The sequence below is a fragment of the Gopherus flavomarginatus genome, chromosome 3, assembly GCF_025201925.1.
Source record: "Gopherus flavomarginatus isolate rGopFla2 chromosome 3, rGopFla2.mat.asm, whole genome shotgun sequence".
NCBI lineage: Eukaryota > Metazoa > Chordata > Testudines > Testudinidae > Gopherus > Gopherus flavomarginatus.
Window position 1 is genome coordinate 205,305,379 of NC_066619.1, and position 26,174 is coordinate 205,331,552.

Consider the following 26,174-nt stretch of genomic DNA (forward strand, 5'->3'; position numbering starts at 1 on the left):
CTTTAAAAATTGATTAAAGTATGTGTGATGTATCTCCATTTATATTTTCTAACCAAGATAATATTATTCCCAAGATCTGTATGTTATCTGTGTGTGGCTGCACATATTTAGGAAAAAAAGAACATGGCAAGTGAAAATGTGGATGGATTAGTCTAAAACATGTTTCTTTGCGTGGTGCTCTTTAAAAGAGGCAGATGCTGGCCATGTTTCATGTGTGTATATATATAATAATGCTAACACTAGTTTGTGTATATACTTCACTTGGGGGCCAATCCTGAAGCCTTTGTGTATGTAAAAACTCCCAGTAAATTGAGAAATGTTGAGTATGCAAGGAATGTATGGTTGGATACTAGCAGTTATCTGTTTACATGAGTATACACCTAATTATTCAGAGATACACAGATCTAAAATAATATTATGAGAAATCATGTGAACATGTTTGAATTTCTGGAGGATTATTCTTCCTGATATCATTCAGTGCTTGTCCCAAAATGGATATATTGTACATGGGGCAGTTATTTAAATGCTGATATTTATCACATACATATTGTATAATTCCCTTCATACTGAAAAAAGTTATATGATACTAGACCTTTTCTACAGTATGATGCATATCACTCAGAATATCAAATGCCCACATCACAAAAGACTAATAATTCATATAAAAAGTAATAGTGCTTGTGGTTTACTGTGATATGTCAGATGTCTTATTGCATTATGTTATGTTTCACTGCATTGTCTTTTACTTTATCGATATCTGCATCACTGTTATTTATGTATCACTGTTTGTGTAAAACATCTGCTCATTTCACTGTGGTTCGATAAGCTAGAATCAAAGTCTGCTTGAGTGATATATTGTTTTTTTTTTTTTAAATGCTTGAAGTTAATACAGCAGTGTTATTTACCACACTCTCTATCAGTCAACCAGCAGTCTTGAACTCTTCAATAGTGGGACAAGATGCTAAATCAGCTAATGTCTAAGCTATAAGGAGGTTCTGGCAACTTAGTTTACATATCATATGGCAGTCTGGACAGTAGTACAGTGTTTTATAAAATGACACATGCATTAACTTGGCTGAGACATGTCTATTTCTTCCCTCATAGTCATGCTACATGTCAACGGTGTATACCACACACTCATTAAAATTACAGATGCCACAGCATAATGAGATCTTAGGACAAGAGGTAACTGATATGAGAACAAGACAATGAGAAACAGTATTCATTAGCAGTTCTTTCCCCAAATAATTATCCTTGTATAACATGGTCTGTTAGGATAAGGATTCCCTGTAAACTCAGTGAATTGTGTGAGACAATAAATCCCATCATATGTATGTCTCAGAAGCCCAAAAAATGAGACGTAATGTATCTTGACAAACTCAAGGAAGCCTTATAGACTTCAAACTGAGAATGCCACCTATATGTCTGCTCAGACTTGCTGAGCTGAACAAGAGTTCTAAGAGTCACCTTTTGGTCAATGAATCAGTTCCTGATCTCACCACCATCAATATAAATGTATTTCCTCCACCACACATTTCATAATGCCTTGCTTCCATATCACATATGGGTAAACTGTCTGAGAATTTGTGTTGACGATATAGGATCCATATGGTTTGCAGGGATTATACAGGTGAGATGATTGGAAATCTTTCATTTAAAGTCATTGTTACATCCTGTCAGTACTGCTAATGGTTACTGATCAGTTAATGATTATTAAGAGGTCCAACGTATTCTACTGTATTGTGATGATTGCAACATTAACTGTATCTTTGTCCCTTTTTGGCCTCTTTGAGTGCACCCTCCTTTCAGCTGTCAGGCCTTGTTTCTTTACCTTTCCTGCAGTGGACTTCCACAGTATTTCTGCTCTTTGACCAGGCCCTGTTCTACAGTGCTCTGTGTATCAACTGTACTTAGCCCCCAGGTCCAACTGAACGTGGGCGCCTGTCGGTCTTCTTTTTGGGAGTCTGTGACCAGTTGTGTATATAGTGACCAGAGAGTCTTCTTAAACTAAAGTATTGTTTATTTTGCAGTAAGAACAAAGCGTTTAGAGAGAGGATTTTAAAATAACAAATGGATACTTGCATGGCTAGCTTACCTAAAGACTTATCATTCCCTGATGGCAGTCTATGCAGGCCTAACTTTTCCAGATTTCTCAGCAGATACTTGTGTCTTAGTCTCATTCCCCAGAACAACCGACCCTCTGTCTTGAGAGAGTGTTCTTTTTTTTTTTTTTTTAAACTGCTGTAGTTCTTTTGATCTCCTGCGTTCACTGGACTCTTCCTTTCCTGCTTTGAACCACTTTTGCAAATTGGGTGGAGAAGAGGCAAAATAGTAAAAGCTAATAGTCTTGACACTTCCCCTGTAACAAGCACCAAGTGTTTGTGGAGAGGTGGCCCTCTTGAGCCGTTCTTTCCCTTCCTGCCTGTTTTTCTAGACAGCCTCTTGTTGATTTGAAGCCAGTGTAATCAAACCAAAAAACCCATCCCTATAACTAGCCAATATACTTTACTTATGAAATAACACAGAGCATCTCCAAATCCATCACGAGGTTATTGAGGTAATAGAGACATTGGGAAAGTGATAGCAAAATGAATGTGAATTTTAACCCCCTCCTTAAAAAAAAAAAAACAAAAAACCCAAAACTGCTCCAGTAAAGTGACTGAACTTAGGAGTGGAGAACAGGGTTTTTATGGACAACCTTAATGAAGTCTTAATTTTTAAATTTGGTGTCCAGATACCATGGCAATAGGCTCATTAAAAATGACGAGAAATGATCATCAGGAAAAGGTTATATATTTCCCATTTGTCTAGGAATAAGAAACCGATCTCTCTCTATCTCTGTCTCTCTAACACATTTCACAAAATTGCAATGACAATGTACTTTTGTAGGTATGGTAACTAAGTTCTGAAGGTGAGTTTCCATGGAATATTAAAGGTCTCTCATATCAGGGACTGCCACTTACGTGGCAGAGACCCTGATTATCTACCTTAGCTACTTATATGGTCACCATCACCATAGTATATGAGCACTTCTCAATCTTTAATGTCATTGTTTCCTCATCCTGTCTGTTGTTTTCCTCCAGAGGCAGCAGATCATATTTTGACTGGCCTGTGACCACACAGGCTAAAAATGTGTTTGTATTAACATGCCGTGAGGATTACGTTTCAGGGGAAACTATTACTTTAGAGGAAATTGCTTTATCAGTGGTTGCAGAGGCAAGAAAATGTAGATTTAGATGCAAGCAAGATTGAGCTTTAATGTCCTAGACCAGGGGTGGCCAACCTGAGCCTGAGAAGGAGCCAGAATTTACCAGCATCCACTGCCAAAGAGCCACAGTAACATGTAATGATTATATACGTGTGTGTGTCTGTGTCTATGCACACACACAATAATTTATGTAAGTTGATAATGTATATTTATTATGCATTTATAATCTATAGTTAACCATAATAACAAACATATGAATGGCCGTACTGGGTCAGACCAAAGGTCCATCCAGCCCAATATCCTGTCTACCAACAGTGGCCAATGCCAGGTGCCCCAGAGGGAGTGAACCTAACAGGTAATGCTCAAGTGATCTCTCTCCTGCCATCCATCTCCACCCTCTGACAAACAGAGGCTAAGGACACCATTCCTTACCCATCCTGTCTAATAGCCATTAATGGACTTAACCTCCATGAATTTATCCAGTTCTATTTTAAACGCTGTTATAGTCCTAGCCTTCACAACCTCCTCAGGTAAGGAGTTTCACAAGTTGACTGTGCGCTGTGTGAAGAACTTCTTTTTATTTGTTTTAAACCTGCTGCCTGTTAATTTCATTTGGTGATCCCTAGTTTTTGTATTATGAGAATAAGTAAATAACTTTTCCAACTTAATCTTTTACTTAGTGGAACTTCTGGCAACCTTTGCTTTCAACAATTACCTTGAAGTTTAGTTTGTGTTCAGTTGTGCTCCAACACAGCAGTTCTTTTAAATGGCTGTCTGTCAAAATGGATCAGTGCTTGGATTTCACGTGTATGAGTGTTGAGAAAACAGACTCAAAAAGATAGGTTGAGGCAAACATTGTGATTAATTTTAGGGCTGCACCTCTGATGTTGGTGTATTTATTCCTTGGTACAGATATCCAGAAAGGAAGGGTCCTTCTGTCTTCTGAACAGATTTCAATCTGTCATCTTCCATAAGTTCTGCTATTTTCATCTGGGAGGTTGCTTCATCAGTGACTAAAGGGGGCTTCAGAGAATCGGCTTCAGCACTAAAAGGGTCAATCAGAAATCTGATTTGAGGTCTTTTCTGCTGCAAATCTTGGAATCTTTCCTCAAAACTGTCCTTAAGATCTTTAATCACGCTCGCATGCCTAATTGTGCTCCGTTTTAGGGGTTCTGCTGCATCTTCTTTTGATCTGGCTTGAAGTTGAGGGAAAAGCGTCAGCTGTCCCTCAAGCATTTGTCTGTGAAACAACTGCAGTTTGTTCATGAACACAAATATGCCTTGCACTAGATCAGACAGCAACCTGAATCTTCCTTGTAAGTCCACGTTTAGTTTATCCAAATGCAGCAGCATGTCTGCAAGAAATGCTAAGTCTAGAACCCATCCAGGATCTGTAAGCTCGGGGTGTATTCTATGCTTCTCCTCCCTAAACAATTTTACTGGTTCCAGGAGCTTGAAAAAATGGGAGATAACTTTACCTCTTGAGAGCCATCCAACTGCGCAGTGAAATGGCAAATTGGCAAGGGAGTCATCTTCATCCAGTTCAACTAGATTTTTAAATTGTCTGTGATTGAGTGCACATGAGAGAATGAATTTGACAATATGCAAGACAGGTTTCACGATGTGATCAAATTTGAGATTTATAGATACCAGTTTCTCCTGATGAATAATACAGTGAAATGTCTAAAATCGGGAAAGCTCTTGTCAGACTTACAAAGCCCTACTAATCCGTTCTCAGATCCCCACAGGACGGAGCCCCATCCATTGCAATGGCAGTGAGCTTCTGTAAAGGCAAGTCACTTTTTGCAACTACAAACATCAACACTTCCTTTAGATCTCGTCCACGAGTTCTGTCCTTTAGAGATACGATATCAAGGAGTTTTTCCCTTACAACACAGTTGTCAGACAACTTGCGGACAAATAAGGTTTATCCTGTGCATGGCACGACTCATCCAAAGTGATGCTCAAATAGTCATGCTGCTGAAGCGGCGAGTGCAGTTGCGGTTTGATTTTACTGTTCAGGTAAGAGATTCTGCATTCTGTTGTGTGGCGTGAAAGCTGCAGGCCAGAAATTTTCTTCTGTAGATTCTTGTTCTCTGGCGACAGGATTGAAATCACATCAGTGAGGCACGTTTTTATAAGCTCTCCTTCAGATTAGAGCTTTTTCACAGAAGCTATATGTCAGGCCACATAATAGGAGGCTAATGTTACAGTCTGCGATTGGTTGGCTAATCTGGTGAAGAACTGGGCTTCTATATCTGTTTGTTTTTTCAAAGTTTTCAGTTTTAAAGTGTGGAGTTCAGAAACTTATGGGAATTCTTGATCCATGTGTGCATGGCTCAGAGCAAAATGATGCTGCAAGTTTGAAGATTTGAACTCAGAGATGCATGTCTGGCAAAGAAGACACATGGCCTTACCATTACATTCAACAAAAAAGTACTTATTCTCTCGCTCCAGATGGAACCCTCGATTTTCATTGTGTATTTTCTTTCCTATTTGCACTTGCCTTCCATTGTTAGATAGTGTAAGAAAAATTTTGATTAAAAATTTCCACACCAGCTAGTCACCGTGTGCTTTATTTAAGGAGATGCTGATGCCAGCTAGTGGGTTCTGGACTCCTGGCTCTGTCCCAGGCCCCGGCCCCGGCCCCAAGCCCTCCCACCTCCGCCACATCTTTTCCTGGCCCCTCCCCCAAGTGAGCCGTGTCTTCACTCCTCCTCCTCCACCAGGGATTTCTCTACATCCCCCCTGAATTTCCCCAACCCCTCACCCAGTTTTGTGAACTAGTTACATGCAGTGTTGCCAATTTGGTGATTGTTTGGAAATCTGAATTGAAATTGAAACATTAATACACACTTTAAAAGCATATACAGTGTATGATAAAATACATGTATCTGGAAAAGTATGAACATAGACTAGTTTCCTTATACAGCTGTTGTTTTTTATGACCATGTCAGTGCATTCATTTCGGTGATGTTGGCCAACTTAATAATTTCAAATTATTATTTGTATGCAGAGTCTAAATGAGCTCTCCCTGACAGCTAGTGATGAGGTGGAGGCTGGGGGAAAAGGCTTCAGGACCAGATTGTATTTACATTCACACCTAATCTACCTAGATATCCAGCAAACAGAGCTGTGTTGCCCAAGTGATAGATTTTGGCTGGGGTTGGGTTACAAATCACTTGAATGCAGGGGGTAATGAAACATTATTCTTATTGTACGAGTAAAGGGCAGTAGAACTGTATTTAGCCTGTGCTGATTGAGGGCATCAAGAGAGAGGGTGGGAACAGCTGTTTTGCTTGATGATCTGCCTGAGTCACAAGTACTATTTGACCTGCCTGTTTCCACCATTTAAAGACAGAGCTGATTAGGCTCCATACATAGTCTTTTGTTAAGTGACCACAACAGCTGAAATCACTGATAATCAGGTCCAAGTGCTTAGATCTGGTGTGGGATGGTCTTTCTGTGGAAGTGATGGCCCAGACTGCACTAGCAGCGAGGTTCCCCCACTGAGAGCTCGGCAGAAATCACTGAGACCTGGGCGGAACCTCAAGAGACCAATTTGCAGAGGTCACAGTGTCAGCAGAAGGTGACGGCTCAGGGCCGTTGGCAACAGAGCGACGGAGTGAATGGTGACACAACAAACAACAGTGGCCAGAGCAAACAGTGAGCAGCTGAAGGAACGAGCAAGGTGCCTTCTTGTCCTCCACCTTGGAGGAGAACTCATGTGAAAGCACCTTTGGAACTCTGAGTCTCCACTGGCCAAGGACAACACCGGTGAGTAGGGTGCGGTGGAGGGAAAAGTGAGGGGCAAGTTGTATAAACATTTGTTTGTTGGATGATATTTTAGTGACTTTGCTCCAGAATGCTAGATTTGTGACTCGGAATGGAAACTTATATAAATATGTTTCCTAGTAGGCCACGATTTTTAAAACACATTATTTGTCAAGGTTATCTCACATCATTGCTATCTTGAGAGGTCATTTTGTTGAAGTTTCTGTACTAAACATTTTTATTATTATAATTAATTTTTAAATAAGAATGGTCATACTGGATCAGACCAATGGGCCATATAGCCCAGTATTCTGACTTCCGACAGTGGTCAAGGCCAGGTGCGTCAGAGGGAATGAATAGAACGGAGTATCATCAAGTGATCCATCCCCTGTTGCCCATTCCCAGCTTCTGGCAAACAGGCTAGGGACACTCAGAGCATGGTGTTGCATCCCTTCCCATCCTGGCTAATAGCTGCTGATGGACCTATTCTCCAGGAATTTATCTAGTTCTTTTTTTAATACTGTTATAGTTTTGGTCTTCACAGCATCCCCTGGCAAAGAGTTCCACAGGTTGACTGTGTGTTGTGTGAAGAAGTACTTCCTTTTTGGTTTGTTTTTTTTTTAAACCTGATGTCTATTAATTTCATTGGGTGACTGCTAATTCTTCTGTTATGTGAAGGATTAAATAACATTTCCTTATTTACTTTCTTCACACCAGTCAAGATTTTATAGACCTCTATCATATCCCCTCTTAATCATCTGTTTTCTAAGATGAACATTCCCAGTCATTTTAATCTCTCCTCCTGTTTCATACCCCTAATCATTTTAGTTGCCCATCTTTGTACCTTTTCCAATTCCAGTATCTCTTTTTTGGGATGGGGTGACCAGATCTGCACACAGTATTCGAGATGTGCACGTACCATGGATTTATATAGAGGCAATACATTTTCTGTCTTGTTATCTATCCCATTCTTAATGATTCCCAACATTCTGTTTTCTTTTTTGACTGCTGCTGCCCATTTAGTTGATATTTTCAGAGAACCATCCACATTGACTCCAACATCTTTCTTGAGTGGTAACAGCTAATTTAGACCCCATCATTTTGTGTGTATAGTTGAGATTGTTTTCCAATGTGCATTACTTTGCATTTGTCAACACTGAATTTCATCTTCCATTTTGTTGCCCAGTCACCCAGTTTCGTGAGATTCTCTTTATAACTCTTCGCAGTCTACTTTGGACTTAACTATCTTGAATAGTTCTGTATAATCTGCACATTTTGCCACCTCACTGTTTACCCACTTTTCCAGATCATTTATGAATATGTTGAACAGTAATGGTCCTAGTACTGACCCCTCAGGGATACCACTATTTATCTCTCTCCCTTCTGAAAACTGACTATTTATTCGTACCCTTTGTTTCTCATCTTTTAACCAGTTACTGATCCATGAGAAGACTTACCTCTTATCCCATGATGGCTTACTTTCCAAAAGTCAATTTAAATTAAATATTTGTTTTTGTTTTAGAAATCTAGAACTGTTCTGTGTTTTGATGTAATTTGCATTATCCTTATGCTAAATTTGCATTATCCTAACAAAACATTTAATTTATTCATATCTCTTTTATATGTTGAAGGTCAAAGTGAAAATGAAAAGACAAAAAACAATGCAACAATTTTTTCCACTCAAAGGCCTCAAAAACCAACCAAGGTGAAGAACACATCAAGAACCAAGAATATATCAACATTTCATCTGAAGGTTCAAGTGGTATATCTATATACAACAAGCCCGAAGCACAAATACAGGTACCTACTGAAAAAACAGTGTCTCCAATACCTAAAGGCAGTTCCCGATGTTTGTCGGTCTAAGTGTTCCCATTTATTGACGTTACAAAAGAAGGCTACTGGTCCACTCTTGTAAAAAAGCTTATGAAGAAGGAAAGCTTTCTAATGGTATAACTGGTAAAAGTGGAGGAGCTTTGTCAGACCGATCAGCAAAGCAAATGCTGACAAATTATGTGAAAAGGCTGCAAAACAGCGTGCCTCTGGAGTGCATCAACATGCAGAAAGCCTTATAAGGCCACCTGCAATGCCAATTTTAGAAGTACTTAATGAGGCTGTTAAGAATGCTGGAGACACAACACAGTTCATGCGAACAAATATGGCTGTGGCATCATACTTTCTATTTAAGCAAGAGATACCACACACTACAAACTGGAGGCCAATGTTAAGTGCATTGTCTCTTGTTCATCCTGAAGTTGAACACTGGTTCCAAACAAGACCAGCAAATGCTCACTATCTTTCTGCAAGAAACTCAACTGACCGGCTAGAAGCATGCAGTGCAACAGTGAAAGACTCAACAGTTGAAAAAGTGAAGAACGCTCTCACTACAATCAAAAAGATTGCATACATGGCTGATGAATGCACCGATGAAAATGGGTATCAAGTATTAAGTCATTGTGTACATTATCTTGATGTCAGTGGTAGGCCAGTAGATGCATTTCTAGATGTTCAAGTTATAGACAACACATTGGCTGCATCCATGACAACTCACATCTTAGAAGAGTTAAATGCTTGTCAATTAGACCCCAGACAGATGGCTGCTTGTGCATTTCGCGGAGCTGCAAACTTCTCTGGAAGACATGGTGGAGCACAAGTTTTGCTCAGAGAAAAGTGTAACCCTAATCTCTCCTATACACACTGCAGAGGCCATCTACTCCAACTAGTGCTAGTACGAGCTGCAGACTCTTCAAAAGACATTAAAAAAGCTACAAATTTGATGTCTTTATTATATTCTTTTTTTGAGAAAGAGTCCAAAATAGCTTGAAAAATATAGAAGATACACTGGGACTGAAGTTCAAATTAGTCCAACCTGGGAAAGCCCGCTGACTTTCTCATGAGAAGTCCTTGGCTGTTGCCTTAAAATTACTCCAGCCATTATTACTGGCTTTGGAAAGTATCTACCAAAATGTGATGGATCTAAGTAGTGAGGCTGGTGGATTACTTTTGCTACTACATTCAGAGAAGACTATTGCCATTCTCTTGTAAGTCCCTTGGGTCATTAAAAAATGCCATCAACTCATCTGCTACAACAGTAGTAGATCTTTGTCCAGCAATAGAAGCTACATTTCGATCAATCAGAGCTATCCTTTGAAAAAGTACTGGAAGAAGTAAAGACTTCAGTCCAGAAGTTGACTAATGAAGGAATTTATATCGAATCCTTAAGTGAAGAGGTCAAGAAGTGTTTGTTAAGACAACTTAAAAAGTACACAGACTTCATTCTTAAAAATCTACAACAGCAACTTCTAGATTCTACTCAACCTCTACACAGGTTTTACAGATGCCTGTCCTATAAAACACCGACAGTTGAGTGGAGTGAGGCACTATCAGCAATGCGGCTGCCATGTGCTCAGTACAGAATAGAGAATTTGGACACAGAGTGGAATATCATACGACGAATGAATGAAGATTTGACTTCCACTTCTTTTTTATCATCACTAGTGTCTTGACCTGATCTTTGTTCTATGTTTCCTGGGATGAAAGAAGTAGGAAATCATTTTTTGCTACTCCCAATCACAGTAGCTACAGCATTCTTCTTCATCATTGAATAGAATTTTGTGTTCTGAAAGAAGTCGCCTTCTGCTTGATCATGTGAATGAACTAATGAGCATATCAATTGAAAGAATGGAAGTACCGGACACACGAGAAGCCGCCAAAGATGAATGCATTGCTTTCGAGACGTTCATTAACAGAGTTGTGCAAAATTATAACAAGAAAGCAAGAAGGATGTAGATGTATTGCTTCATAGAAGGCTTGAGTAGCCAGCTTTAATTTGTGTGGTGATGATTTTAAAACGTGAGTTAATTTTATTAGATTTATCATCAAACATTTTTCAGTTTTTACTATGGTGCCATACAGCCCACTTTCACCCTCACGGTCTCTCCCCTCATTGGCCCTAACTCCACCTCCCCCCCGTAAATTCAAACACCTCCCCTCCATTTCAATTCCTGGGGAAAACACTGTCCCATTTCCCGACCCACTCTAGCCTCCTGCGTGTCGCAAAACAGCTAATTGTGGTGGGCGGGAGGCACAGGGAGTGAGGCGGAGGCACTGGGGGAGGGAGGGGTGAGGCTGTACACTGCATCCTCACTCCTCTGCCCTTCCCCCCCTCGAACCTCCTGAATGCTGCGAAACAGCTGATCACAACGAGCAGGAGGCCAGGGGGAGGGAGGAGGAGGCGCTGATTAGGGGGGCCTTCGGCAGGCAGGAGGTGCTGGGGGAGGAGAGAGGGGCTGATAGGGCTGTTGGTGGGTGCTGAGTATCCACCATTTTTTCCCCCAGAGTGGTTCCTAGCAGGAGCCACATATTATCTTTTGAAGAGTCGCATGCAGCTCCGGAGCCACAGGTTGGCCCGCTCTGTACTAGACTGTACACGTCAGCTATCCCACAGGAGTCCACAGATAACTGGCTATCCTGGTGATTGATGATGAATGTGAAAACTTCACAATAATAGTCTGTGTCTCATTTCCTATGTCAAGAAATGGATCTCTAGTTCAACTAAGATTGCACAGAGCTGTCGCAACCCTAAACCTGTGCTCAAACATGGTGTCTGTATGGCCAATATTCGGTCAAGGGGTCACATTGGTGCCGTGTGCTACACTATGGTGCGGTGTGCAATATTATAGTGCCATGTGCCTATTCTTGAACCTTCTGTCTGGTCAATTGTGGGTCAAGTTAGTGCCATGTGCAGAAGAGTAGGGTGTCATGTTCAAAAAAGTAGTGTGCCGGGTGCAGATCTGTTTACGTAGAGGGCACCAGCTCGGAACCTGGAAGGCGAAGGAGCTAGGGACCAATCAGATGCTGACACGAGTAAGAGTCTTCAAATAAAACTAGGTCTCGTGCCAAAAACGGCAGGAGTATCCGCTTGTTAGCTGAAAGGCCTGATCACCCTTTCAGCCAGGGTCTCCTCCGGATTTTGCCGGCTCGTGTCGTGTCGTTTCTTTTTTTTTTTTTTTTTGATTATTTCCCATCAATTCGTCATGCTCTCGGTGTCTGTACTGCTGGTCAGCTGCACTTGGAGTGTGATATGTGCATTTTAATTTTCTGTAAATACTCTGTTTGCTTAGCCTCTTCCCTTTTTTCCCTTCCCTTACTTGGTGCAAAGTTGTGTATACAGTATATCAGAGCCAAATTGTTGTATTAATTGCTATTGTGGTTGGTTGATGTATTTTACAATATTCGGTTAATGCGCAAGCAGTTTACTTAGTTTTGTGTATCTGCTCTGGTGTTTAGTGAGTAGTTGATTACAGATCATTTGGTTTCTTGTTGTTGGATGTAAATAGACTGTTTCAGGTTGTGTATGGTTTTATTCTGGTAGTATTTCTAGTTGATAAATCACCTTTTCCTGCCCAAGTTGTAACTTATCCCCATTAATAAATAGCCACGTGGTTTGAAATCTCAATCTGTCACATTTTGATTTTCCTCTCTCAATCAAATACTTACTTGAACCTGCATTGGTCTCAAACAAGAGCCACAGTCATTTATTCCTGGTACATGAAGAGATCAGTAAACCTATCTGAATGTGTTCTACATCTGGCTTCCTTTTTGTTTTTGTTTTTCCTGCTCATTTCCTAGTCTCTCTAGCTCTCTCTTAGTATTGTTGCTCACTTCTTACTTATGTCTGCCATCTCCCAATTTGTAGAATCTATTAATTTAATTTATACACAGATAACATGCTACATGAGTCAGACAGATATCACTGTTTAACCACTTGGGGCTAGTACTATAATATTCATATACTATTGCAACCAGGACAGTTTAGAAATGTGCACCAGAAACTGGTAATTTATGCTGCTAACAAGGGTTTCTAAAATGTTTCATATCTTAAATGCTGGACATATATAATTTGGAAAGAAATGCTATTGCCTGTGAAAGGAAAACTCCACTATATATAGGAGTAACAAAAATAAGCCTTAGGCAGGGTCTGGCCCTGTCTGTCTGACTATGATCTCTATTGTTTTCAGTGGTTTTACTCTTGTTTTATATGGATGTGATTGAAATGAATATCAAGCCAAGAGTTGACAGCCCTCCAGGACTGTTCTGGAGTCTCCAGGAATTAAAGTTGAATCTTAAAGTTTGTCATATGATAAAACGTCCAAAATTGGCAACCCTAATCAAGCCAGGTTTACAGGTAGTTTAAATATCAGGTTTTTCATGCTAGCTCAGCAGCTGCTGGTAGAGGGTATATGGTTTATTCAGCTTTGCGGGATCGGCAAGGAAAGTTCTCATATATATTATAGGTGTTTTCCCTCCCCCCCACCACCTTCTTTTGGAGCATCTTGAAAGTTATAATTGTAAAACTAGTTGTGATGCATTGTGCACTCCTGACCTTTCACTGTTGTATAAATCTTCTGGGATTCCATTTAGTTTATGATTTTGGTTCCTGAAAGTATCCTTTTTATCATAGCACATATTACATTTTGGGGAAATAGCCAATAATACATTGTGGTAATATGTGGATGAGTGGAAGATTGATCCTGTTGATATGATGTTCCATTGTCTGAGATATTAGAAACTTGATTGTTTCATTTAGAAGTGCTTCTCAGCATGTAGAGATGCTGCTGCTCCTATAATCACAGCCTCTACACTAATATAATCAAGTTGAGGGTAGTACTCTAATAAGTGAAACCATACTTCGCATCCAAGGAGGTAATCTTGGATTCTAAATATAAAATATACTCTGTCTTCCACATGCACAGCGTTTAGTTGTAAATTTTATGAACAAAGGTAACATCAAAAGCTCTCAACACATTCACTGAATCCTCATGTAAAATATGTACAAGCAAACTGAAACATCGTAACAAGCTGAGCAAATTAGGTCCAGTGACCTACTATTCAGTTTAGAGTGAGGTATGAAATAACCTCACCGTCTGGGTTAGGTGATGCAACACACTTGTGTATAAACTTACTGTCTTATCTCCTATGGAGTCTGAGTCAGGGTGTAAGTAGTACAAAATGATAGATTTGTTTAGTCATATGATAAATCACAAACAGGCTTAGGTTTGATGTTTCATTTGTTCTCATGAGTTTTGTTTGAGGTTACTCTGGAGTCTTGGAATTTCACAACCACATGTACATAATCTCACCAGACTCTGTGTGTGTGGATGGTCCATTGAATTGCATGGGTGAGTTGCAAGGAGGGGTGTGTGTGTGTATGTGGTGTTGTGTGCACACATGTGCCTGCTGACCTTAGTATCAAAGTTCAGTAGCTAAGCTACACTTACCTATCCCAAGCTAACTAATTTTACTGATCACCTGAAACATGAATTGTAATGGGAAGGTTAATGAGGATTGCAGTTCTCCCGGCAAAAGTAAAATGAGAATCTGCAATCTCTTTTTCAGTTGAAAAGGGTTATCAGGATTTACCAATTAAATTACGAAAAGCCTTTAACTCTCTGTGGGATAGCTGAGTCTGTCACATGAAAGCAATAGACTGCCAAAAACCTCTGAATATTTTGGCTCCTAAAATTGCTTGTCAATTTGTTTGTTACTGATTTGACAGTCACTAAAAATAGTCCTGTAGGCTGCTTCTACTAATGAAGAAATTAAAGCACCTCTGATATGTCATTAGTACATTTTTGCTTATTTGATGTTTTTAGTTTTTTATTTAGTTTACAATCAAACTGAGAGTTTTCATTGTTTTTATAACATTATGAAGAAAATATTGAAATGTCAGTATTACAGTGTATTAGGGCTTGTCTACATCAGAAAGTTGCAGCGCTGGTGAGGGAGTTACAGCGCTGCAACTTAGGAGGTGTACACATCTGCAGGGCACCACCAGCGCTGCAACTCCCTGTTTGCAGCGCTGGCCGTACTCCCGTTTTGTCTCGGGTGTAGAGGATCCAGCGCTGGTGATCCAGCGCTGGTAATCAAGTATAGACACTTACCAGCGCTTTTCTTGACCTCCGTGGAATAAGCAGGTATCCCAGCATACCTGAGGAAGCCTCTGGTAATCAAGCTGGTCTCCTTCCCCGGCTTGCTCTCGCGTTCCCCGAACCCGAGCAAGCAGGTCTCCTTCCCTGCGGTTTGCAGGGTGGTTCGCGGAACGCGAGAGCAAACCGCGGCGAAGCTGGTCTCCTTCCCCGGCTTGCTCTCGCGTTCCCCGAACCCCGAGCAAGCAGGTCTCCTTCCCTGCGGTTTGCAGGGTGGTTCCGGGAACGCGAGAGCAAACCGGGGAAGGAGACCAGCTTCGCCGCGGTTTGCTCTCGCGTTCCGCGAACCACCCTGCAAACCGCAGGGAAGGAGACCTGCTTGCTCGGCGGTTCGGGGAACGCGAGAGCAAACCGGGGAAGGAGACCAGCTTCGCCGCGGTTTGCTCTCGCGTTCCCCGAACAAGCAGGTCTCCTTCCCTGCGGTTTGCAGGGTGGTTCGCGGAACGCGAGAGCAAACCGCGGCGAAGCTGGTCTCCTTTCCCGGTTTGCTCTCGCGTTCCCCGAACCCGAGCAAGCAGGTCTCCTTCCCTGCGGTTTGCAGGGTGGTTCGCGGAACGCGAGAGCAAACCGCGGCGAAGCTGGTCTCCTTTCCCGGTTTGCTCTCGCGTTCCCCGAACCCGAGCAAGCAGGTCTCCTTCCCTGCGGTTTGCAGGGTGGTTCGCGGAACGCGAGAGCAAACCGCGGCGAAGCTGGTCTCCTTTCCCGGTTTGCTCTCGCGTTCCCCGAAACCCCTTGAAGCCGCCCAACAGCGCTGCAGTGTGGCCACATCTAACACCACTTGCAGCGCTGGTTGCTGTAAGTGTGGCCACTCTGCAGCGCTGGCCCTATACAGCTGTACTAATACAGCTGTAACAACCAGCGCTGCAAAATTTTAGATGTAGACATGGCCTTAGAGTAAGATAGGTAAAGGAAGATTAATTACTATAGACGTTACTTGAAAGGAGTGAACTTGGGGGAGGTGTATATGTATGATGCCTTTTTGATAGTTTGAATGGCATTTTAAAATGATTCAGGAAATTCAAAATTACAGTACCTACTATCTTAACAATAACCAATGCACTTTTCACAGCCAGCAATCAGCTGAAGATCTTGCAAGAGTACCTGTTAATTCTACCAGCAATATCTTGAATAGGCTGTTGCTCGCTTATGATCCCAGGATAAGACCAAATTTCAAAGGTTTGTCACATATAAAAGACATTTTCTACCTTGTCATGTTATTAACATTTCCTTTTTTATTTTTTATTTTGTTATTCACATGCACAGAATCTGTGGAAACTAGATTTCTGGAAAGATACAGGATAAACTTCTGAAAAGGGGTGAAACTGCTGAAAGATATTTACCCTTTTTAGCTGATGGATAGATAGCATATGCATATTTCATGCTGCTAACACATGGAGTGTTTTTAGGGATTTTTTTAATTAATAGCTTTTTTAAAATTAAATTATATGGTTTTAAATGGTTTTATTTAGTATTTGAATACTGTTTTCAAGGCAATGTATTTTTTAAAACATTAAACAGTTTTATTTAATTGCTTGTAAGGAGGTTCTTGTCGATGATCATGAAAATACTACAGAATTTAGGCCCTACCGTGTTAGTATTTCTAAAGCACACAGAAGTTATAATTCCCTTAAACCTATGCTAAGTCCTGTTGCTGCATTTTGGAAATTAATGTGGTTCATATGCTTAAGTACATGCCCTTAGCAGCTATCACTTCTGTACAGTTATAATAATGACAGGAGTATATATCCTCCTAAATAATATGTGATAATTCTCACAGCTGCATCTTAAGTTTTCCAGGAATGAGATTCTTTCTAAAAAAAATCAATTTTTATTACACTACTTAAACTGCAGCTTGTGAGTGTGGCTTTTGCCACATTAAAAATCGCATATAAATATGCGTGTGTAGGTATATAATTGTAACACACATACATATATAGTATGAAGAAAACTACTCTGGAAAGCTATAATCTTGATTGTACTTCTGAGGAGAGTGCTACAGATATGCCATTACCACCTTGTCCTCAAGATAAAGACTTTTCCTCTTCCCAGTGGGAAACAGTTCTTCAGATAGATCTATTCAACTCACTTTATAAAAGTATTAACCCTGCCTCCCAACCTCAAATACTATATCTTACCTCAGAAGAAACCTCACCCCTTTTTTGTTCACTATGGAAGCTTACTCAATTATTTTCAACACTAGGCATTGTCACAGGGGTCGCCTGACCACCTAATAGGCTACTTGATATTCAGCAATAGGTAGGCATATAGCCCAAAATCTTATTGTCAATATTTGATTCCTTCCCTCCCACCTACTCCCATCGCTGGCAGTCCACAATGAATCAGGACTGAAGAAGAAAGAGGAGAAATGTTACATCATTTCAGAGGGAGGTGATGGAGGAAGAAGAATATCTTCTGACAAGTGATTTTCCCACGTTAAAATATTTCTCAAGCATGACTGATTTACTTGGCTTGCACATAGACCTGGCCTAAATCTGCAAGGTACTGAGCACCCTCAATGGCACTGAAGGCATTTGGAGTTGAGGGCACTCAGCCACTTGCAGGAGGGACTCAGTGTGACATAGTATCAAGCCTGCACGTAAGGCAGAATCTACACTTTCACCAGTCAGTCTTAGCAGCATGAATTGGAACAATATTAATTAAATAAAATTTATGTTAGATTCTGAATCTGAATGTTTTCCATGTTGTCAGACTTTATTTAGGACACAAACAAGATTCTGCCATCCCTGTCCATCATGCTGGTTGCTGGAAAGGCTACCGTGTTGTGTCGGCCTCTCTCTCAACCCAACCTGGAGGACCAAAGGACTGCTTTTCATCTGGTCGCTTTCTATCCTTTGACCATCCATCTTGGGTGACCCCACCAGGAATTAAAACTCCTGCCAGCATAGCTCTCAGGGTCATTGGAGAACACAAGCTGCCCCCTCATGTCAAGTTGTAGTCTCCAGGGAAGAGTATATAAGAGCAACCTTCAGGTTCAGTTAAATTATGTTGTGCTGCAGATGAAGAAGCTGCAAAGGGCCATTTTTATACCCCACCACAACCACCAACTCCTTCACACACTCACACCAGACTTGCACAAAGAACAGTTGGTCTGGAGAATCTAACCAAATATGACAGTATAAGTCACAAATCAGTGAAGAGAGACGAAAATATGTCTTTCCTCTGTATGTATGTTGTCTGTATCCATTACACTATATACAGGGGCTGGTACTAGATTGTGAGCTTTGTGGTAACACAGAAGCATTACATTTGCAAACGATTCCGATTTACTGTTCATGTACCATTTTAAGCTTAGATATGTGGACTGAGGAATTTTTCTAGTTTCTTATCACCAGAATGAAAATAATTTTCATAATTTTTATTTTAATGGGAGCAGGATTGGACACCATATCTTTAATCTGGCAAATGTATATTAGAAGATAAAAAATACTAATGGCCTGATTCTTACCTATATTTCAGTGCCAGAGCAGTGTTAAGTGCATTTAAAAGGGGCCCTAAAGTGGGTGCAGTTCAATTTAAGGACCCTTTACATTGCCAGAATGGTATAAATGGTCACTAGTTCACAAGAGAATCACGCCCTAAACCTTACATTGTGTATTTTCTATTTTTTTTCTTTAGGAATTCCAGTCGATGTAACAGTCAACATTTTCATTAACAGCTTTGGATCAATCCAAGAGACAACGATGGTAAGTGTGAAATTTAAATATTTGCATATAAAATTTCTAAATTAAACTAAGTTAAATCTACTCATCCACAAAGAGGATTGTATCTTGTTGTTCATAAATTGTGAGAGGTTTTATTATCTGATGGATTCAAGGCCTAAAAAATTAAAAGGAGTCCAGTGGCTCCTGAGAAGTGTGAAATGTGGTTCTTCTTTGCTTAAAATATGCAACTCAGCAATGTGTTAGTGTGTATTAGTGTGAGGTCAATGACCTCCCTGAGAGCCAGTTTTGTCACTTATGCAATCTTAAAGTAAATCTTTGGTCCATAAATGAAACACACAGAAAGGTGACCATGCCAAAAGCAGAAGGATGTGTAGTATACAAATTCTTAATTTTCCAGGCACCTGAAGATATGAGTAAGCCCAGTGGAAGAATGTAAAGAAATGTAATATCAATGTACAGTTGATCACACTTATACCCATGTTTGTTACCCAGGATGAGCGAAGGTAAATTTGATTATTGATAAAGCACAGATGGTAATGATTGGAAACTCCCTACTACAGTAAGTCATTTTGGTAGTTTTTCTGAGTGCCAGGGTGAGAAGCATTCTCTTATGGACATAAAAGTTGAGGAATATTCAATAGCTTAGTCCTCGTTGGACCCAATGACATTAGCAGAAGTAGTGTGAAAGACTTGCATTTAAATTTGGAATTTGGTTTAGGAAAGGGAAGTCTAAATTTTAAAGCTTTTTCATTTGTCACAGTCTGTTCCAATCTTCTGATCACTCCCCTCTCTGGCCCCATCCCACTGTTTGGATTCATATTCAGTAGTCAGTAAATGCCCAGGCCAACTATTTGGTATCAGGTCAAATACAAATAACCTACATTCATCACACCCCTATGTGTGCATCCTATATTGCATTGGCTTCTCTTATTGCCATATTGCATTATTAACTCACTCTCTCTGCGTTACTGCTTTTCAGGTTTTTCCCTCAGACTGAATGTCTACTTTGGGATTATTTTCCCCCAGAGATATTAACCTGCTTTTTTCAAGATGAATCTAAATTGTGTTTTTTGCTCATTTTTTAAATCCCTTTAAGTCCCATTTGTATTATATCTCTGTCCTCACTGATGTTTGAAACTCCTCCCAATTTCCTACAGGACTGCAATTTCATCTGTGAATTTCATTAGTATGACATTATTTCCTCTCCTGTATCACTCAGGAAGATTTCATTTAAACAAACCGGATGTAACACAAATACCTGTGGTAATTCATTGGATTCCTCCCCCAGCTCAGTCCTGCTATTTTCAGTTATCATTAGCTTAGTCATTCAGCAGGAATTGATTTGAGAATATATTTTAGGAGACACAGTATCAAATACTTTACTGGGGCCTAAATACCCTGTCATATATCTACTATTTTCCTTAATCCAGTTTTGTGACCCTTTCTCAAAAAAAAAAAAAAAAGGGCAATCAAGTTTGTCTGGCAAGATCTTTCCTTTATTAAATCCTCACTGCGTATTAACCATGGTTCCACTATCTAAATCCATGATTCTTAATATGTGCCAAAAATTAGGCTCCTCAATCCATATTAAAACATCTAACTAAATAAGGATCTCTTCTGAAGCCCTTTGAAGTCACTGGGAATCTTTCCAATGACGTCAGTGGGCTTTGGATCAAGTCCTTAATTACCTGGTTTTTCAAAGGTGCTGAGCCCACCAACTCCCTTGGGAGCTCAGCAGATTTGAAAATCTGTCCATTTACTTCAGGCTCTGATTTAGAAAAACTTCCCTTGTTAAAGACAGTATGTAAGCACATGGACTACAATATAAACGTTTAATAATAATAGTAAAAGCCCCTTTTGATGTCAGTGGACTTAAACGTGCTTAAAATTAAGGACACACATAGGTGCTGTCCTAAGACAATTTCAATGGAGTTGCTCAAGTGCTTAAAGTTAAGCGTGCATGTAAGTGTTTGCAGTGGACTGACACAAAAATTTAGAAACATGTTTCATTTTTCTTTTCTTTGTTGTTTATTCTGTGGGTCCTTAGTATTACTTCTCTGCTCTATTTTCTTCTTTGACAATGTAATGCCATATTGTTAACATACCATCTAACCAACTGGAGCATGTGCTGCAGTTTACACTTACCAGGTCATTGATGTAAATGTGAAATACGCATGGGCCCTGCCTGATACCCTGTTGCCTGAAATATATATATATTGTAGAAATATGATACAACACTCTGTCCTCCTTTACACACATGTGGCACCATTGGTGTCATTGGGGCTACACAGATGTGAGTGAGGGCAGAATTTGACCCATATTATTGTAATTTTAACATGGCTAATCTTGAGAAACAAAGCATTTATGTAACCTAACTTTATGTATCTTGTAGCTAATTCCTTTAAAACCAAGAAGATTGGGTGCTGAAGAATGATCAGCTGTATCCATTAGAGGAAAACCACAAAAACTAAATAGATATTTTTTCATTTTAGAACCTGCATGTCTTTTTTGTTTTGTTTTTCTGTTTTGTTGTTTTGTGGTTAGATTAATATACACTTGCAAATTCTTCTCATCAGGATTACAGAGTCAACATCTTCCTAAGACAAAAGTGGAATGACCCCAGACTTAAATTGCCCAATGACTGGAGGGGTTCAGATACACTGACAGTGGATCCTACAATGTTCAAATGTCTGTGGAAACCAGACTTGTTCTTTGCAAATGAAAAGAACGCCAACTTCCATGATGTCACTCAAGAAAATATTCTTCTATTTATATTTCGAGATGGAGATGTTTTAGTCAGTATGAGGTATTGTGTTATTTTTAATTGTAAATACTTACTATTGGTTTTATTTAAATTTTCAATAAGTTATTTGGTGTAGGACATACAACTCATTTTGCAGGTTAGTAATATGTATAATTTACAAAGATAATCATTGGTAGAACTTTCAGCTGATATTGATATTAAAAATGCATAAAAATAAATCGGAGTGAATTCTCATAAAACTACAGATTCTAAAGCATATTGATTTATATTTTGGCTAGTGTGAAAGATTCTGAAGCTTAGATATGTATTAGATCATTTTAAGATATCAAATGTAGGTAAAATAAGATTTTACAAAATGGAATAAAGATCTTAGTGAGATAGTTGGCCAAATTCAGCAGAAGCCTGGTGAAACTGACAATAATTAGGGTCTTTCAGAGTAAGTGATACAATTTTCAGACCACATTAGATGCCCCTTAAATTAATAAGAATTTGATTTATAGCTACTAACAATTGCTGCAGCCAGAGGCAGAAAATGGAAAAAACCTGTATGTAGGGGATTGTCCATTGGTCTGTAAACGTAGCAGGAAAATACTGATTAGGGTCAGTGTAATACTGGATATAAGTTTTTCAGTGGATCCAAATATTTTTTTATTAGAAGACTATCTTACAAATACAATTAAACTTTTTTATTGAGGATTGAGTTAGTGGTAAAAGACACGCAACAGAAATAATGTGCTATAGTATAGTTAAATACAGAGGCTTGCAACCTTATTAAAACTACTGACCAATGGGGGGAACCCCATCCTTCCACATACAAACTATCTGGCAGGACTGCTCTTGTGTGGGTTTCACCTGGCATCAGTGGTCCTGGGTTCTACAGACCTGAGGGTGGATATGGGAGCAATGCCCCCTTTATTCCCTCAGGCCTGTCTGGAGACCCTGGCTGGAAGTCAGAGTCCCAACCCATTCCTCTCCTCCACACAAGAGGTAGAAGGGATGAGGAGAGACATATGCTGCATGAGACATAGAGGCAAGCCCATCACTATGCAGTGTTGTGCATGAGGCTCATTCCCCAGCAGCCCATTGGGGTTATAGAGACCTCACTTCAAAAGTTGCAATGAATGTAATTTAAATTCCCCAGGTAAACCTTTCAGATGCCGGTTGGAAGGTGAAAAAACCCACAGAGCAGTTTGCCATTTTTCCATATGGGAAAACAAAAATCCCTTCCAGACCCCAAACAAAATTTGGCAATCAGCCTCATCCCTGACATCGTGAGATCCAGCTCTACACAAAAGTGGGCCTGGAAAAGAACTTAAACGGCTACTTGCCAACAGCAAGCAGAAACAATCCTCCCCTAGTCCAGCAGGCGAGAGCCAATCAGCTGGTTTATCCTGACCCTCTACTGCTGTTCAGTGGAGCAGGAGCAGACAGGTCATGGTCCTCCCCCTTTTCCTCCACAGCCTGGTGGGGAAGAGGGAACGAGAAAGAGGCAATACCCTCCCCACAATGTAGTACTTCCCCAACTGCTCTCACTTGAGATTTTCCCCCTCCCACTACCTACGGTGAGGGGAGATGCCCTCCCAGATAGGGTTACCAGATAGCAACTGTGGGAAAAAAGGGACTGGGGTGGGAGGTAATAGGTGCCTATATAAGAAAAAGTCTCAAAAAATGGGACTGTCCCTTTTAAAAACAGGACATCTGGTCACCCTACTCTCGGATCCATCAAAGACACATCCTGACTAGTGAGTTGAGCTTTTTTTCCCCTCAAAATGTTATCCATTAAAACCTTATTGCACTATTTTTAAACCATACAGAATTTAGCCGACAAAATACATGAATAAATTTTGAATTATGTATGTTCAATACCTCAGTATTTTGGAATCAGACTCTATGACAAGAGAAAATTATTGAGACTCTACTCTATACATTCTTGTTGGTTTTGTACTTCTTTAAATTTAAAGCTATAGATATAGATATATCTTAATCTACTTTGTTACTTACAAAACAGTTCAAATTGTGTCTAAGATCTATTTTTCCATTTTCAGATTATCCGTTACTCTGTCATGCCCTTTGGACTTGACCTTGTTTCCTATGGATACACAGCGTTGCAAGATGCAATTGGAGAGCTGTATGTAAATCAATCTCTACTTAAAAACAGTTACCTTCTAGGCAGGCCCGAAAATCAAACAAGAAATATATTATATATGTTGTTTAGTGTAAACATTTCTTAATAAATTTTAAAATTAATATTCCATAATCATTACAAATTTAAATATATGGTTCTTTTCTACAAAAATTTCTAATTTTTATGGCACCATTTGTTCTATTTTTAGTTTTTTGCTAGCAAACACATAATGACACTGTTTAGCATTTCTGAAGACATTTAAAATGTATTGGGTAAGGACATAAATATCATTTGGAAAAATGAATTAGTAGTTCCCTCAGGTAGTTTTACGTTGCATGACAACCACTTCCTCTGCAGAATATTTTGGGATAAATTAGCTCTTGTATTATTGAGTGTAAATCTACCAAATTAAATAGGTCTGCCCCTGTTTATAATAGGTTTGAATTAGGTTTTATACGTTTAATTAATACTGGGCTCAGTCCTACAGTCCTTTGAATCCCAAAACCCTTGATATCAGTGGAAGTTTGCCTGAGAAAAAACTTCAATACAAGGCTCATTAGCAGCATTATAGATGTCATATTTACTCAAGGAAGAAGTATTCATGAACTGTTTTCTCCACTTTATTAGAAACACTGACCTTTCTTTAATAACAGACCTGCTAAATTCAAACTGGTGAGGAGGAAGAATTGATTATCACCCTCTCCCTTGAGTGATAGTGTGATTTAAGCTTTTGCCCTTTTTTATTCTACTAGCAACAGTAAGAAGTTAGCTCATGGCATAACTACCTGTATTCCCTTCCAGTTCCAACAGTGGGGATGCTTTCTTGTTTCACTTATTTGTTACCTATAAGATGTTTTGTTTTACTTAATTACTTGACTAATGGAACATCTAAAACCAAATTGTTTCTTACATAATGTCAGTCTTTTTTTAAAAAAGGTCACCATCTGGAAAAAAAATCATGAAATTCACTAAAGTAAATGGATTTGACTATGTGCTTATGCTCTTGAATTCTAGAGCAATCTTATTAATGTATCCCTGATGGAAGGTCTCTGGATGCATTTTCACCAATGGTATGCATTTAAGCATTATTCTGACCTCAGATTGAATACACGCATGTCACAAAATATTGGCATAGTATGTGTATTTTAAAAAAAGCTCCCGCTTCCATGTTAAACTGTAGCTCTAACAATCTGCTAGAACAGCTATGTATCTCATCCAAACAGGGCCGTTCTTAGCCATAGGCAGAATAGGCAGCCGCCTAGGGCACCACTAGGTCTGGGGGCACCGCTTTGCTGGGAGCCCGGACAGATGGGAAGCAGTGGAGCATGTAAGAGCAGGGCTGCTGGGTCCTAGAGAGAGCCGAATGCAGCACAGTCTGAGGGAGGGGATTTGCTGCTGTGGTCTCTGGGTAGGGGTGGGGGAAGAAACTTACCTGTAGGGTGACCAGATGTCCTGATTGTATAGGGACAGTCCCGATTTTTGAGGTTTTTTTCTTATATAGGCTCCTATTCCCCCCACCCCCATCCCGACTTTTCACATTTGCTGTCTGGTCACCTTGGGTGGGGGTAATTGGTACCTACATGAGACAAAGCCCCAAATATCAGGACTGGCCCTATAAAATCAGGACATCTGGATTTGGTCACCCTAGCTAGGGAGTGCATCTCTCTCCTGGGCTGGCAGCGATCCATCTCATCCGGGGGGAGCTGCACAGGGTAGGATGAGCTGCTGTGGCTCCATGGGTGCCCCGTCCCTGAGATCAGATGCTGTGCTAACTTCACCATGGTCTGTTGGGCTGGCGGTGGTGCCCATTGGCATGTGATCGGACCTGAGGGTTTGCTGCTGCTGTTGCCACTCTGCACCCAAAGAGGTGGATTTTGAGGTCCTGCAGTTCTCCACCTATCTCCTCCTTTACTGCAGCTGTTAGACCAGCAGGCTTAGGGGTGAGCCAAGCATGAAAGCAGTACTGCGTTGCCATTTAGATTGTCATTTAACAAATTTGTTTGCCAAAAATGCTTGCTAACAATCCTGAATTCAATTTCAATATTTTTTTTTAAAAATCAATATCTTAGCCAAAAACAGAAAATTAAGTTGTTGACAATTATTTGTGACAAGTTTGGTACGGGGAAGGGAGTGGGCCAGTTTTCATCAGAGAAACAAAAAATGTTGACTGACTTTCCTATAGCCCTGTTACTGCTAAATAGAGCCCTCCAACAACTGTAATATGTTCATCTCCTTACTAATGTATAGAGCAGGGGTCAGCAACCGATGGCACATGTGCCAAAGGTGGCACGCGAGCTGATTTTTGATGGCATGCAGCAGTGGGCTGAATGGCTCAGCCCGCCACTGCTCTGGGGTTCCAGCTGCTGCCCCATTGCCACCTGGGGTCCTGGCTACCGGCCCCACTCAGCAGCCACTGCTGGCCTGGGGACCCCCAAGGAACCTCAGGCTGGCAGCACGCTGAGCAGGCCGGCGGCTGATACCCTGGCTGAGCCACTCAACCCGCTATCGACCTGGGGTTCCATTCACTCAGCTGGTAGGTGGGCTGAGCAACACTAAATTCAACGAAATAGGAAGACAAGAGCAACTAATGACAAAGTGCAAGAATCTAGAGCAGTGGTCCCCAACCTTTTTCGTC

The 26,174-nt window shown here is 40.3% G+C and overlaps 1 protein-coding gene across 3 annotated transcripts in view; it reads left to right on the top strand.

The window, feature by feature from the left end:
• Positions 1–26,174, top strand: part of GLRB (glycine receptor beta) — a 75,179-nt gene that overhangs the window by 8,989 nt on the left and 40,016 nt on the right. For all 3 annotated transcript variants that reach the window (XM_050946508.1, XM_050946506.1, XM_050946507.1), the window contains exons 3-6: positions 16,037–16,143; positions 18,604–18,671; positions 21,227–21,456; positions 23,460–23,542. In XM_050946508.1, coding sequence (XP_050802465.1) covers positions 16,037–16,143; positions 18,604–18,671; positions 21,227–21,456; positions 23,460–23,542 — 488 coding nt within the window. The remainder of the gene's footprint in view (positions 1–16,036; positions 16,144–18,603; positions 18,672–21,226; positions 21,457–23,459; positions 23,543–26,174) is intronic.